Source organism: Zonotrichia albicollis, chromosome 6 (assembly GCF_047830755.1).
Source record: "Zonotrichia albicollis isolate bZonAlb1 chromosome 6, bZonAlb1.hap1, whole genome shotgun sequence".
NCBI lineage: Eukaryota > Metazoa > Chordata > Aves > Passeriformes > Passerellidae > Zonotrichia > Zonotrichia albicollis.
In genome coordinates this window covers 5,644,332-5,659,692 of record NC_133824.1, presented here as the reverse complement: position 1 = coordinate 5,659,692, position 15,361 = coordinate 5,644,332, and the positions used below count along the sequence as shown (strand labels likewise).

General features: G+C 45.6%; 2 protein-coding genes across 11 annotated transcripts in view; both read left to right on the top strand.

Moving 5' to 3' along the window:
• EML1 (EMAP like 1) overlaps nucleotides 1-4,324 on the top strand; it is a 121,772-nt gene extending 117,448 nt beyond the window's left edge. For all 10 annotated transcript variants that reach the window (XM_074542361.1, XM_074542360.1, XM_074542359.1 and 7 more), the window contains 2 exons: nucleotides 2,349-2,479; nucleotides 2,763-4,324. In XM_074542361.1, coding sequence (XP_074398462.1) covers nucleotides 2,349-2,479; nucleotides 2,763-2,888 — 257 coding nt within the window. In that variant the 3' untranslated portion in view covers nucleotides 2,889-4,324. The remainder of the gene's footprint in view (nucleotides 1-2,348; nucleotides 2,480-2,762) is intronic.
• Nucleotides 4,325-13,933: 9,609 nt separating this feature from the next.
• The window catches only part of EVL (Enah/Vasp-like), a 147,284-nt gene continuing 145,856 nt past the window's right edge, over nucleotides 13,934-15,361 (top strand). The window contains exon 1 of the mRNA XM_005483209.4: nucleotides 13,934-14,075. Within this exon, the coding sequence (XP_005483266.1) occupies nucleotides 14,071-14,075 (5 nt within the window). The 5' untranslated portion in view covers nucleotides 13,934-14,070. The remainder of the gene's footprint in view (nucleotides 14,076-15,361) is intronic.

Below are 15,361 nucleotides of genomic sequence, written 5' to 3'. Positions count from 1 at the left end.
GAAAAAATAGCGTGGCATCAGTCTTCAAATGAGAGAAATTAAATGCTCTCTTTTGCAGGTCTGCAGAGGATGGGAAAAATAAGGACTACTTTTTCAGCAAGGGGCATTCAATTTGCATATTCATAAAAACTGTGTGAGGCACTAGGATAAATTTTGAAAGAACCAAGAGATTCAAAGAAAAATCCTCCTATTATCCATTCCCCATTTTCAAAATGGCAGTCTTGTTTCTTTAACCATTTCCTTCAGAGGTTATTTATCCTTCAGGGGTTATATATTCAGCTTGTCATAAGGACCTCTTGAGAAGACTCCTACCTCTTTTCAGCTAGCATTTGATGTTCATATAGCCTCCTTCTTGTCAAAGCAGATACTTAAAAAAGATTTTCTGTGTCTCTTTGTTCTGCATGTATGTAATTCCAGGAGTAGCAATTATTATGTTTCTTTGCAGGTTTCTTTAGGCCTCTTTTACTATCCCTGATCTAGCAATATGATGTTTCCACACATATCAGGAAAATTAAGAGCAATCTACAAATCAGACTTTGCATTTGATTTACAGCAATTTGTAATTCCTTATGAAGACATGGAACAACCTCCTCGTAGTGAATTACTGTGCAGTGATACAAAGGCTGTATCTGGGAAGAATCCCAGTGACTGAAGGATATCTGTTCCCCTAGTGCATGGCAAGTGCCCACTGTGGGGTTTGAAGTATCCCAAAGGAGGAACTGGAGTGTGCCTTGGGAGTTCTTAGGGGAGTAGGAACTCTCTCACTCTGAGCTGCAGCAGCAGAGGAGGAGCGTGCCCTCGAGTGGGCACAGCTGCAGGGACACACTGCAGGGACAGGTGACACAGGGCACACTGCAGAGGGCAGGTGACACAGGGACACACTGCAGGGGACAGGTGACACAGGGCACACTGCAGAGGGCAGGTGACACAGGGACACACTGCAGGGACAGGTGACACGGGACACACTGCAGGGGACAGGTGACACGGGACACACTGCAGGGACAGGTGACACGGGACACACTGCAGGGGACAGGTGACACGGGACACACTGCAGGGACAGGTGACACAGGGACCCACTGCAGGGACAGGTGACACAGGACACACTGCAGGGGACAGGTGACACTGGCACACTGCAGGGACAGGTGACACAGGGACACACTGCAGGGGACAGGTGACACAGGGCACACTGCAGAGGGCAGGTGACACAGGGACACACTGCAGGCGACAGGTGACACAGGGACACACTGCAGAGGACAAGTGACACGGGACACACTGCAGGGGACAGGTGACACGGGACACACTGCAGAGGGCAGGTGACACAGGGACACATTGCAGGGGACAGGTGACACGGGACACACTGCAGGCGACAGGTGACACAGGGACACACTGCAGAGGACAAGTGACACAGGACACACTGCAGAGGACAGGTGACACAGGGACAGGCACTGAAAATCACAGAGCCAAGACACAGCGGGGATTTTGCCAAGTCATGATGGGAAGATGACAGTGATCTCTGAAAGCTTTATGCTCTTTATGTTGAGCAGGGATTAGATAAAATCTAAATTAGAAAATCATAACCAAAAAAAGCCTGCAGAACTACATACAAAATCCTGAAATTTCAATAACTGGGTGGATTTTAGTAAAATTGCAATTTATTGCAGACAAGTATTCAGAGGCTTTGAAGATGTGGTGCACAGATTTGGTCTCTGCGCTGTTGACCTTACAGTTTGATTTTAGGGCACTACTTCATGCATGAACAGCAAAAAGTACACCATGTGAGGAAGGAAGAGAAGTACTTAGAGTAGAATAAAAGCATTTAAAAACCTTATAATAGGTTCACTTCCTTTTCAAGGGATCTATTAATTAATAAATAATAATTTAAACTACAGAATGTCTTTTTTCATAGGCTTTAGTCTTTAGTAATATGAAGAAATTACTTTTGGATCATAGTCTAGTCTAAAAAACATACCCATGTAATATGAAAAACGTCTGTTAACTCATACATAAGGAGAAGGGAAAATAAAAGCAGTAACTGTTACTTTTCCACATAACCATATGAAAATTCTTTCAGGCTCAGGCACATGACTAATTCAGCAGAATGTATCTTCTCAGAGTACAAAGCACTTTGCTGTCTAGAGGGAATAAACTGGTTTTTTATGTGTTTGATTCCCTCTTAGGATTTGGACTTTAGCTGGTGTGGAAGTACACATTCTGACTCAAATGCAGTTATTTTTATAGGTTTTTCTTTTCCTTAAACAAGTCATCCTTTATTAACATTTTAACAGAAACTTAGGCTGTCACTTTTATTTCCTGTATCAAAGCCTTTAATGAGTCCCTCTGTGTTTCAGGTGTGTGGCCTGAAGGTTCAGATGGCACAGATATCAACGCTGTCTGTCGATCCCACGGGAGAAAACTGCTGTCAACAGGAGATGACTTTGGCAAAGTACATCTCTTCTCATACCCATGCTCACAGTTTAGGGTAAGGTATTTCCCAAAAATTTACTCTTGTAGTTTGCAAAAATGCATTAAGTGCTGTTTTCCTTTGAATAAAAAACCCCAAACCCCAAAACACATCAGAACAGGAAGAATGGGGGGTTTTATATATCTAAGGGATTTATTTAAAGTTGATTGAGACAATAATTAAATTTAAAAGTTAATTTAATATTAAAATACTTCAAGAGAATGACATGATGCCTTAGTTTTGTTGTTGCTTGAATTTTCTAATGAGATGCTTTTATTCTCACTAATATGGTGTTTTCTAGGCTCCAAGCCACGTGTATGGTGGACATAGTAGTCATGTAACTAATGTAGATTTTCTCTGTGAAGACACCCACCTCATCTCCACAGGAGGAAAGGACACAAGTATTATGCAGTGGCGAGTCATTTAAAGGAAACATCAGCATGAACATACACAGTTGAGTCGACCATGCACAGAACTTATGTATAAACTGTATATTTAAAACTTAACAGTATGTTTGCAGTTTAGCCTGGTCACTGTGATTTTTGTTTAAAAAATTCTTACAAACCTCAGGAAAATTAAGCCCTGTGCTGGTTACCTTACTCAGTCTAGTATTTTTTTTTCATTGTGTCACACCTTAAGATTGATCGTTCTCTGTTGTACAATATACAATGCAGTACAAGTTTAATATAAGAAATGTGGCTTGACAGTTTGCAATACAGTGGTATCAGCAGAATGTGACTATCTTAAATGTTTTCTATAAACACTGCTAAACTGGTCACAAAAATGCCTTTCAAAGACTGTATATATGTGCTTATTTGTTTCACTATCTACACTTTGTACTATATATCTACTTATATAGAAAAATCTATGACAATGTCAAGGTACTGAACTGTTTCTGCTGGAGGCTGATGAATAGATACATAAAGTATAAACTGCAATTTAAGATGCAAAAATTAGTGTTCTAGACCTGAAAATGTGAATGCTGGTAAATTTGCATTCTCCTGGTAACAGCACACTGTGGGTGTCACCCATGAGGAGTTGTGTTCCTTTTCCAATGAATCAGCAGGCTTTGTCCCAGTTTGACCTGAATTTTTCAGCAGGGCTTACAGATGTCTGTGTGGTTCAGGTAGTCCATATGAGTTTAAATTAAAAATCTTTTTACTTGTATATGAAAGCTTTCTTTTTGAAAACAAACCAATAAAGCTTGGCCACATCCCCATTATTGGCTCATATATTTAACTAATATGTATATTAATCAGCATGATGCTATATTGTACATGTATAAGATTTTAGCAGTTCATAACAAATGGTAAGGCCATCTAGCTTTACTTTTTTATGCTTATGGATACTGTATATTTGTATTTTAAGACCAAGTAGACCAAGTCTAAAGATATCTTTTTAAGTGTACCATAAACCTGCAGAGGGTAAAGGAAGACTTGGAAGCCTACATGAAATATTAATGTGTAACTTCTGGCCCCTGTGTTTTGTGCATGGATGGGTATTTATAGTATGAAATAAGATTGTGTTTTGCAATGAAGTAACAGTGGAGGTGGTATAAAATGGTTAAGAAGGCCTTATCAATGTTGATTGTGACACAGATTGAAATGTATTGTTTACTATGAGGAATGTATCTGAAGAATTTTAAAAGAAGAGTTCTAAGTGGACTCGCAAAAAGTAATATTAAAATTTTGCTTGTAATGGACAGTAAATGTTAATTCTCTGAACTCTAAAGCACTGGTTGTTTAGAGTGATTTAAATGAAATTGAACCAATAAATTTTGAAACTTTTTTATTACATCTCCAACCTCCTACACTGAAAGTGCAGGACACCAATAAACATGTATTAAAGTGACTTCTCAGTGCATTCTTCTTGTTTAGTAAGGTGTCTTTGTTTGAGTGTGATAAAGAGACAGGCTTTTAGTTAACAACACACATTTGTGGTTTCTCAGTTAGAGATACATTTGAAAATATTTGGCAGTGAAATCTAGATTTTGGGATACATAATTTTATGTGTGCCCATGACCCTGGGGACGTGATGACAATACATACCTGGGAGTGAAACTCCAGCTTTGCAGCAGGAAGGATGCCCCACATGTTCTCACCTACACACTGCCTTGGTCCTGGTCCCAGTGCACATCTCCCATTTCTGGGTGCTCAGCTGGTGCCATGTTGTTCCACTGCTCAGATTTATGCTCGTGGCAAGAGCTCCTGACAATTTCTGTGTTAGGAACTTGTCCTCAGGCGAGACCTTTGCAGGCCATGGTGTCAGGGTCACTTCACCCTGATGTTACCTGGCGCTGTCGCTGCAGGCAGAGGTCTTGATCCCAGCTGGTGACTCTGACCCTGTGCACCAGCACAGGAGTTATTGTGGCCATAAGCAGAACCCAGCTGGGACACAACAACTAAGGCAAACAAAAATCCTGTTTCCTCAGTTTCTGATCGAGCTGTGCAATGTGAAAAATAAATGGCCAAAGAAGCACTGGGATAATTTTTTTTATAAGTGATGTTAATCTCCCTCTTCTTGAAGTGTGTGAAGCTAAGGCACAATACCCTTTGCCCTTTCTAAGGTTAACCCAGTTGTAAGAGTCCAAAACACACAAGTGGCAGGTTTTCACTGTGTCTGGATGCTTGGTTATCCACAATGCCTTCTGTTGATTTTTAATTTTTTTTAAATGTGCTTTTGCAAATGGGGTGCTTTCAGGTTTTCTGCTTTTGGAACTGTAGGTGACTTGTCACTACTTGCAGCAGAGAAAACAGGAGTTGCAAATTGGCTTGGCTCATTCCCTTTTATCCTTCTCACATGGTGCTACTCTTGGGATATAGTAAAGCATTTGTGATCCCTTTTTCATTTTAAACTGTTATCCTTTAGAAGAAATAGATGAGGAATGCTGCAAGTTCATCCCTAGGGTTACTGATCAAAGGGCTTTTCAACAATCCCATCCCATCTGTGCCTCTGCTGCTCCTCTGTTTCTAACTTTTGCTGTTAAATGTGTCTTTGTTCCTCTATGAAAACCTGATAGATGTATTAGCTGAATTGGCAAATGGTGGGTAATGTCTTAAGCCAAATATCCGTTTGATGACTGTTATTCTCCCTTCTTTATCCAGGAAACTCTACACAATTTTGTCATTGTTATAGCTAATCTTCAGCTCTCCTCTCTCCCATCCTTGTTCCTTTGTTCTTGCATTTATTTGTTTTCTCAGGAGTGTCTTCTTTATCACTTTACAAGAAAAAGCAAAAAAGGGGACAATATAAAATAAAATAAAGAAAGAGCTTTGTGTATTTTATTCTCTTAAAAACACCTGAATTCTTTACCTGACACTCGGTGTGCAGCAGTTCTCTTTTCCTGCCCTGCCACAGAGCATAAGGCTGGTCTGAAGTCCAAGGCTGAAGACACACCTGGGCTTTTGCTTCTGTCTGTTCCCTCCCCTCATCCTGGGTGCAGTAGCTGCAGTGTTTCTCAAAGAAGAGACTCATCTTTTCATGTCTTTTGTGTATTGCTATTATCTGCCAAGCATTCAGATACTCCTGTTCAGCTTCCTTTGGTTTCAGTTCCCATTTCTTGCTTTTCTTCCCTTCACTCCAGCATTACTGTTCAGCTCCCAGGACTGCATCCATGACTGGCCCACGTTGCTGCCCTTACCTGCTCATCAAGCCAGTGGCCCTGATTACCTCTCTGATAGTTTTGGGGCTGTGCTTATTGTATCTCTGTTCACACTTCTGTGACTTTTGCTTTGGGATATCAGTGAAGTGCATCTGATTTCAGCCCTTTCTCCCTGCAATGCCACCTCCCTGAGTGGGGACACTGAGGGGACCAGCACCGTCCCGTTGTTTCTCAGTTGTCTCTCTGTGGGCAGCTTCTAATTTGCATCATGTACTTATACTTTAAAATATTTTTAGGGGAGGTTTTTTTTTTCTCTCTGTTCTGTGGCATTTAGCAAAGGGATTTTGGGATCTTATACTCACGCCAACAGTATGATTGTCATATTTGTCCAAACTGGTGAGCATGTATTTGGGTAATGCTTCTCTGTTAGGGTATTCCAAGTGGTTAGCTACTAAAGTTGATACTATCTATTCTCTGAAGTCTTAAGTTATTCAGAAAACAATACAAATGCTTTCAAAATACTTCCTTCTTCCTCTTTTACACACTTATAAAATAAACATAGACTCAATCTGGTTTTTAGGATCATTGCCCAATTCCAAGTAGAGATTTTCATTATTTTGTTTGCCTCTTCTGTCTGTCTTCATATATTTCTTTTACTCAGAAAGAATGCATATTTGTATGATATCAAAACTATGGCCTTTTTCAACTTAATCCAATATGTAGTATTTTAGTTATTTCCTTGAAGATTGTTATTACATAAATGTTTCTGATAGTGCTCAGTTTTGACAGGTTGGTGAAACATGAGAGGTATTAACAATTTCCAACAGATAAGCTCTACAAAACCCAGTCACTATATTAAAAATTAAAAATTTTCAAAGGTGATAAATGTAAAAGAAAATAGTTTTTGTAATGCTGGTGAATTAAAAAACCCTGCCATTTCAAATTCTTTTGAAAAATTCCTTGTGGAGCAAATCAGTTTTGTTAAAATGGATTTTTTACTATTGTAGTTAATATGGGGTTAGTTAATTCAAGGTCATATTTCCTATGTGAAATGTTTGGATGATTTTTATTCTTCAGAAGATTTAATATTAGAGGGTATTATTTTCCTTCAGAATTATTCATGTGCAAGAACTTGCAAGGGCAAAACAGCCCCATTTTTGCAAGGGTTGGCATTTTTAATTTCTTCTGGTTCTGCTCAGGGAAGCAGGCAGTCTTTTTGCTCTGTTTTCTACTGGAAACGGGGCTGTTGACAGATCACTCAATTGCATCCTCAAAAAATCCTACAGATGGCAAGGAAAATGTCACTTTAATTACTTGTGGAAAGAACAGAATTATGGGAAGCCTGAACTGAAATCCTCTTCTCCCGTTGCTGGCCAGGATTCACAGCTGTGCCAGGGCAGTCTGATCGCTGCCATGCAGCCCCAGCTCAGCAGCCTGCCCTGCACAGGAGCTGCCCCGAGCCAGGGCCCCTCCTCATCCAGAGATGGGAGAGGAGGAGGCAGCTCCTGGGGAAGGAAGGGCAGAACCACTCCCAGATGTCTGCGTGTGGATGGAGGCTGCTGGCTCAGTGAGGACATTACAGTTCATGCTCTTGCTGGGAGAGAGTTATGGCTCTCCTTAGTCGTGAACTTCTGTGGCAATTTCATTTTTCTTAATGGAACTACTCTGCCGCCTGAATTCATTAAATAATGGCAGAAGACCAAGTGATAATTTGCATGGAGGTATCAATGGCAGTGCAGCTGAAACTGCCATCTAGCTCTGAGTCCAACAGGACTTTTTTGGGTCAGCAGTGATAGCGATGGGCTAATGTTCAAAAGCCACTTCAGAGACCTGTGTCAGTCAGGATGGGTCACAGCACTGTGGATGCCCCCATTTCCTGCCAAATGTGGAAGTACAGGAAAGAACCTCCTTTCACCAGGGCCTGTCATTGTAACATAACACTGTAGGCACTCCTTCAGACCTCACATTTTGTCTGTCTCTTTAGGAAAGATTCATGTCTTGGACTCAAGTGGTCCCTCCCCACCAGCTTCACAGATGTTTGATTCTACCATCTTTTGCCTGACTACACTAAGGGACATTTCTGTTTGTTTGTAGTGGACATATCTGTCCTTAAACATTGCCTCTTTGGGTCTAGTCTGAGGTGCTGAGCTCAGAACCATGGGAATAGTGACCTGTTTTCTGGGTCTCTATGCAACTGAATGGGTTTTTATCATGAGCTTGTAAGAGATGAACATTTTTTAAATCTGCCTTTTGGAATTACCTAGAATAAGCATGTAGCCAGAGGGAAGCAAATTCATCTGCTCTGTGAATTCTGTCAGTGCTACACGAGCTACAGTTGCTCCGAATTCCAGGTTGCAGGATAAAGAAATCTCCTTCAGGCTGTTCAGTCATTATGGTTAGAAAGAAAAAATTAAAAAGCCTGGGTGAGTTCTGCAGCCACGTTAGATTATTGTAATTTGCTGTTGCCTTGATTTGCCCTTGCACTGCAGAGATGTGCTGAAGGGGGAACAGTCTGCACGAGCCTGAAGAGAGCTCCTCTCTACAAAATCAATTGCCTGGCTGTTCTTTCTGGATTCAGTTTTTCATTGAGATAAATGTCATCATTTTAGGGTTCCTTCCTCCCTGCCCTGCTTCTCCTTTTCGTCAGCTTTATTGGCATTATAACATCAAATTTATGACATCAGTGTATAACCACAGGGAAAGTTATTGCGCCAGAGGTTCAAGTGTTTTGGCCTCTTTACAACCCCTAAAAAGAGCTGAAGCTGAGCTCTGTCTGAGAGTGTCTGTCTACTCGAACAGTTGCAGAGGGAGCTGACAGGAGGCTCAGCCCAAATGAAAAGCCCTGTGGCATTTCCCGTATGTGCAGCTCCTGCTCAGCAGAAAACGCGGCCACACGCGGCCTTAGCAGCCTGGAGAGCCCCAGTGCCCCTGGCTTGGGGAGCACAGCACCTCCCCTGTGCCAGCTCCCTTCCCACTGGCTCTGGGTGAGAGGGAAAGCCACCTTTGGCCTGGAGCAGGTCCCCAGGGCCTGCCTGCGAGGCACAGCTCCTCCCTGCTGCCTGGAAGTCTGCAGCTTCCTGCTTCACCCTCCCCAGTGATTGCAAACCCTGCTCTCTGAAGGCATAACAGGAAAAATAAAAGTGCCAGTGAGCTCCTCCCTTTCCAAGAGGAGGCACTGACTATCTCCCTGAAAGCAAAGTTGGACTCCCTTCTTCGCTGGAGGAAGTGTAATAAAATAGAATTCAAGTATATCAACAGTCTATTTTTCCTACTTATTCTCTGCCTTTTCCTATTTTACTTCTTTCCCTTCTTCATTATTTCCTCATTTTTTTTCCTTTTCATGTAATTTCCTTTTCTCTCCTTTTCTTGTAAAAATAAAAATTCCAACTTATTAATTCCTTCATTTTTCTGTGGTCTCCATTTTCCTATTCCCTTTAGCAGCTGCTGTACTCTTCTGCTACCTAATTCTTTGTTCCACTCTCTTCTCATCCTTTCTTCTTCATCCCAGAACTGGATGAAGTATTGCTAAGGGAACCCAGGTGCAGACAGTGAGTGACCTCACCGTGGCTCCTTTGGGCTGCCACAACAAAGCTGAGGTGGAGCCTTTGCCAAATAGTGCCAAAGATCGTAGGGATGTGGTGATGGTGAAAACCCAACATCCAGGACTGATCTTCTCTGAATTTTGGGAATCTTTGACTCTTGTTTTGCGCCTGAAATTGGAAATCACATTCTTTGTGCCTCAGTGAAGTGTCTGTACAACTTCATCTTTGGCAAAAGTTCTGAGTCACATTACTGTCTGAGGGACAATTCCTTCTAGGAATAAAAGCATATATATATTAGTGGATGTGATATAATGAATTGATATAATTAGTTCTACTCAAAGGTCACTTTCACGCGGTTAAATCCTCCTTCCTTAGGAAGAGCCTTAAGTGTGTAAAACAAGCTTTGGACATTTGTTTTCCTTGAAAAGAGGTCGTTTTGTGGACAAGTCCACAGGAAAGTACCAGAATGTCAAGAGAAAGCTCTGAGCTGGACAAATTCAGTGGGGAAAAATGACCACAAGGCTCTTGCTGCACCAGCCTAGACATGGCATGGGGCGTCTGAGAAAAACAGCTGGATGACCTTGAGCTCCTGATAGGAGGATGTTTACAGAGAATGTTGCCCCAGGCTGTGTGACTGCATAAGGAGGGCATCCTCTTCCTCCTCCTCCCCTCCTAGCATGAAATCTCTGAAACAACAAACAGAGCAGGCCCCAGGGCAGTTATTGCAGCAGGACCCAGAGGCCTGACAGCAGATCCATCAGGGTTTGCCATGCAGGAGGTCTCAGCTGGGAAAGGTGCATTTGTAGGGACAGCACTTCTCTTGTGCAGGTCTGTGCTGGGCTCTGCAGGAGAATTTGCAGACAGGGAGAGGTGAAATGGGAAGAGGGAAGACCAATGAGTCCAGCAGGGTGGAGATCACCTTGGAGGGTCAGGATTTCCCCTTGGGCAAAGAGCAGGTGAATTAACAAGAGTACAAGGACTATATAACTGTCAATACAAATGACCAGCTTTAAGTCCCTTAGAAGACATATAGTTCTGATGGCAATGTAATGTCAGATTTGTCCCAGCCAAGCAATTATTACATGGTCCAGTGATGTCTTTCTGTCAACACAGTGATGTGCTGGCCAACCAATGAATGCTGATAAGGAAGTCTCATGGATTCTGATACAAGAAAGATTTTTAATGCTGTTCTATTTTTGTGCTGTTAGTGGCCAGCAAGATTGGTATCTGCCATTCCTCTCTTGCTTCTTTCTGTAAGAATAAATAAAACAGCAAATACAATTGTCTAGTCTAGTAACCTCACTGCATTTCTGCATCACTTCTCAGCCACCTCATGGGCAATTAAGGCTCCCAACCCTTTGCAAGGGTCGAGGCTGCACAAGTTTACATGCAGTGAGGCATTGCAGCCTGCCCAGGGACAGAGAGTAGCTGTGCTCAGGAGCAGTGCAGGTACAGAGTGGGGAGTGGCAGAAGCCACCGCTGTCCTTACCCAGTGGTTTGCAGTCCCTTGTGGGCAGCTGCCAGGGCTGGATGTGTCAGTACTGGGGCACATGGTGCCTGTGATTTCAGCTCTTTGTGCTTCTTTGTGCTGTGCAGCCAAGGTGCACAGATAGAAATCTTTGCAGAAGACAGTTTTGCTTCTATAAAACAAAACATTCTAGTTTTATATCTCAAACACAATACGATTTACATAAATTTATTTGCCTGTTTGATCTGTGCGTCTATAAGCCTATCTTAAGGAAATTATATTAAAAAACAGATTATCAGTGAAATTACATATGGGTTTTCTATTTTAATCAAGTCTTAAATTCTAGTATTACCATGAAACTCTAGTTTAATAAGTGTCCTCCCTGCCTTATGCTGTCTCCCATATGTCCCATGAGCTAGTCAGTGACCCACACTCTAAAGGATTAGTCAGATGATAGTAATAAGAAAATAGGTTTTATTTTTGCTCATTATTTCTTCATATGCTTACTACCTTCAGCAACCTCATCACAAATTAGGTGAATGAGTTTCTCCAAGCCACTGTCACTTGGGGGAGACTGCATCTCAGATCTGTGGTCTGACACAATTGTTCCTTTACACAAACAACATATTGTGCCTCCTAGGAGGTTTAGGATAATTGCTAATAGGAAAGGACTGCAAGTTTTGGTTTCAAACAAACCAGGAGACTCCTTAGATATAAGGGAAGCAGCTACTTTAGGAGACCCTCACTATCTGAAGTGAGCTTAGATCCATTGGTGGGGTTGCTTGGGAAGAGGATGGAGCAGGGACAGGGAAATCACGAGCTGGGAGTTGTGCTTGAGAGCACAGGAGTGCTGGGGGTTCCCTCCCCCCAGCCCTTCAGTAATTCTGCCTCTAATTATTTTTTTAACATATTAATGATCATTGAAAACAGCAGATGTATGTATTAGCGACCAAGAAACAAGCACGGCCTTGAATAAAAAGCATTTATGTGATTACTACCATGGGGTTTGTTGTGTCATATTTTTGTTGTTGTTATTGTAGTGTATTTTATTTGGTATGGAGCTGCAGTGGACAGCAGCAAAGCCTGACAAGCCAGTGGTGAAGGAGCTCTGTAGGGCATCAAATCTATGGGCTTCATTTTTGCAATATTTATTCCGATGGCATAGGTTCCCACTACAGTAAAAGTGTTGTATTGGTATGAGTATATAAACTTTTCAGAGAAATTGAAATAAAAATGTAAAGTATTTATGTGGAAAATGGCCCCTATTGCTTTGCTCTTCATCTCCTGTGCGTTCTGTGCCACACCTGGTCACCTCCTGTGCAGCCCCACAGTCTGCTCTGCACCATGGGCACATTCCCCTGAGCCCCCACATGGCTTGGCACCATAGGCACTGCCCAGAGCCCACCCTCCCAACCAAACTGCCCAGAGCCCACCTTCTCAGAGCCCACCTTCCCAGCCACACTGCCCAGAGCTCACCCTCCCAGCCACACTGGCTGCACCTTCCCAAATCCACCCCCACACACAGACAGGGGCTGCAGCTCCCTTGCCCTTCATGGCACACATGGATGGAGGTGGGTCTCAGGGAGTGATGCAGGCGGTGTTAATTGGGACAGACACATGGGGGAGAGAGGAGAGGGCCAGAAACCTTTTCTGTACCAGACAGACTATTTGCATACCCACTGCTTGCTCTTGGATTACATGGTTGTTTGGGGGTTTTTGTGTCTAAACTGGGTGATGCAGAGCTGGGAGAGATCAGTGAGACATCTCCCATCTCTGTGGGACAACTACAGAGAGTCAGAGTGAAGAGCCTTTCCTCTTGAGAAATGGCAAACAAGTTTTGGTGACCCATGTGTGGAAGACCTGAGAAACAACTGCATAATTTTGTCCTGTATCATGGCAGATCCTTGAGGATATTCAAGTAGTACCAATTTCAAGATAGTCTTTTTTTCTACTGGATGATGCATGGCAAGAGGTAAAGAGACATGGAGAGACACAAGGGAAGTTCCAGGCTCCGGACTTCATCACGATCATCACCCGTGGTTTGGGCTGCACAAGGGAGTCGGCAGGAGGTGACTGGAAGGAGAAGGGCAGCGGGTTAGGGACGGGACTGGGATGTGGAATGGGGAGGAGATTTGGGTGGGAGAAACACAGGATTTGAAGGCAGCCCAAGGTGGGTGGTGGGAAGGTGTGTGTGAAGAAAGGACGAGGCTGGAAGCAGGGCAGGAGAGCTTGCAGGGACACTCGTTTAAACAAGTGGGAAGGGTGAGGGAGCAGGAAACACAGCTGTCCTCCGGTGCTAGCTGGAAATTCCATTTCTGCTCCTGCTTCCACCCACAAAAGCACCGGTTCTGTGCCTGCACAGGACAGCCCTGTGGAGAGGGGAGGTCTCCAACCCCAGCACTGCCCCGCTCCAGCCGGGAACGGTTCGGGGACCTCGCACCGGCACCGGCCGAGCCCGGAGCCGCCGCTCGGAGCCGCGCACGGTGCGGGGCCGCTCCCGCCCCACCTGCGCCGGGCGGGGAACCGGGGCAGGGCCGGGGCTGTCCCGACACCCGCGGCGGGGCCGGGCAGGGCTGGGCAGGGCCGGGGCTCCCCCCGACACCCGCGGCGGGGCCGGGCGGGGCCGGGCAGGGCTGGGCAGGGCCGGGGCTCCCCCCGACACCCGCGGCGGGGGCGGCGGCGGCGCGGGGCGGGGCGGGGGGGGCGGCGCGGCCCCGCCGCGCGTGGGAGCGGAGCGGGGCGGGCGGCAGCGGCGGCGGCGCTGCTTTGTCCTGCCCACACACACAGACAGACACAGACACAGCGCAGCCGGGCGGGAGCCGGCAACATGGCCGGGCCGGCGGAGGGGCTGCCCGGCGCCGCGCTGCCCGGCTAGCGCCCCGGGGCCCGGCGCTGCCGCTGGGGCGGCGCCGCCGCCGGAGCCCCCCCGTCCCGCCGCCGCCACCGCCCGGTCCCGGCCCCGCTCCGGCCCCGGCCGCCGCCGCGCCCCGCCGGGAAGATGAGGTGAGTGCGGGCGGGATGTACCGGGCAGGGCGGCCGCGGGGGGATCGCTGTGCCCGCGGCAGTGTCACGCCGTGGGGGTGGGGATTTCCTGTGCGAGTGGAAGGCGGAGGAGAGGTTAAGCAATGCGGCGCTTCCTAGTCCTTCACCGGATGGATAGCAGGAGTGGGTGGTGACGTTTTTGGCATGTTTGACTGTCAGTGCCTAAGTCCATCTGACAGATTATCTGGCGCTTACAAAAGGCTGTAAGCGCCTGTGAAACTGCTTCGGTGTGCAGCCGGGATCTGCCCGCTGCTGCTGTGCCCTAATGCTGGGATGTGCCCGGTTCTGCCGTGTCCTTTAACCAGGGATGTGCCCGGTGCTGCCGGACCGTGCGGCCGGAATCTGCCCGGTGATGCCGTGCCCTGCTGTCGGTATCGGCCCGGTGATGCCGTGCCGTGGTGTCTGCCCGGTGATGCCGGGCCCGCAGCCGGGATCCGCCCGGTGGGGCCGGGCCGTGCAGCCCGGGGTGACAGCGAGAGCTTCGTCGGGCGAAGGAGCCCGGGTGGGGAGAGCGGGGTGCGAGGAGGGGAACGAGGAGTGCCCCGCAGGAGCGGAGATGGGATATTTATTTCTCAGGAGCATCCAGCATGGGCCGTGCCGGATCTCCAGTCTCCCTCTCCTCAGGCAGCAGGGATGCTACAGCTCGTAATTTTCCCCAGGTCAATTTGTCAGTTGTGAAAGGAAGGGCAAAAAAGCCCCATCAACCCTATTTCCTGGTGGAAGGGTGGAGGGGGAGCGTTATTTGCTATTTGTGGTTTATACTCGTCCAAACCTCTCTCTTTCCTCATTTATTCGAGTTCGCTTGAGCTGTCCGTATCTCGGAGCAACCCAGTCCCTGATTCATCTTTAACACTAGTGAATTTTCCCACTTAACAATTATCTTTAGCAAAGTGAAATTGCTCTGGGAACCCTTAAAAATGGAAATAACAGTTTGAAGCCAGATATCTTTCTGTGGTGCCTGATTCCTGAATTGCAGGGTTGGCATTGCTCCTAGCAAGTGCAGTGGGAGTCCAGAAAAGGCTTTGCCTGCATTTACAGTTTCATTTACTCCTGGCACCATCATGTGTGCTGAAGACTTGGAGATGCATCAGGTTTTTTTTTTTTTTTGCCATTTACATTACCATTAATTTTTCTCACTTGCTTAAAATTGCATTCTTGGGGAGCAGACAGAGCTGCTGTGTCATGTGTCTGTGGCCGTGTGTCTCTGGTCTGCACACAAAAGGTGTGTCTGCATCATTCTCACCTGG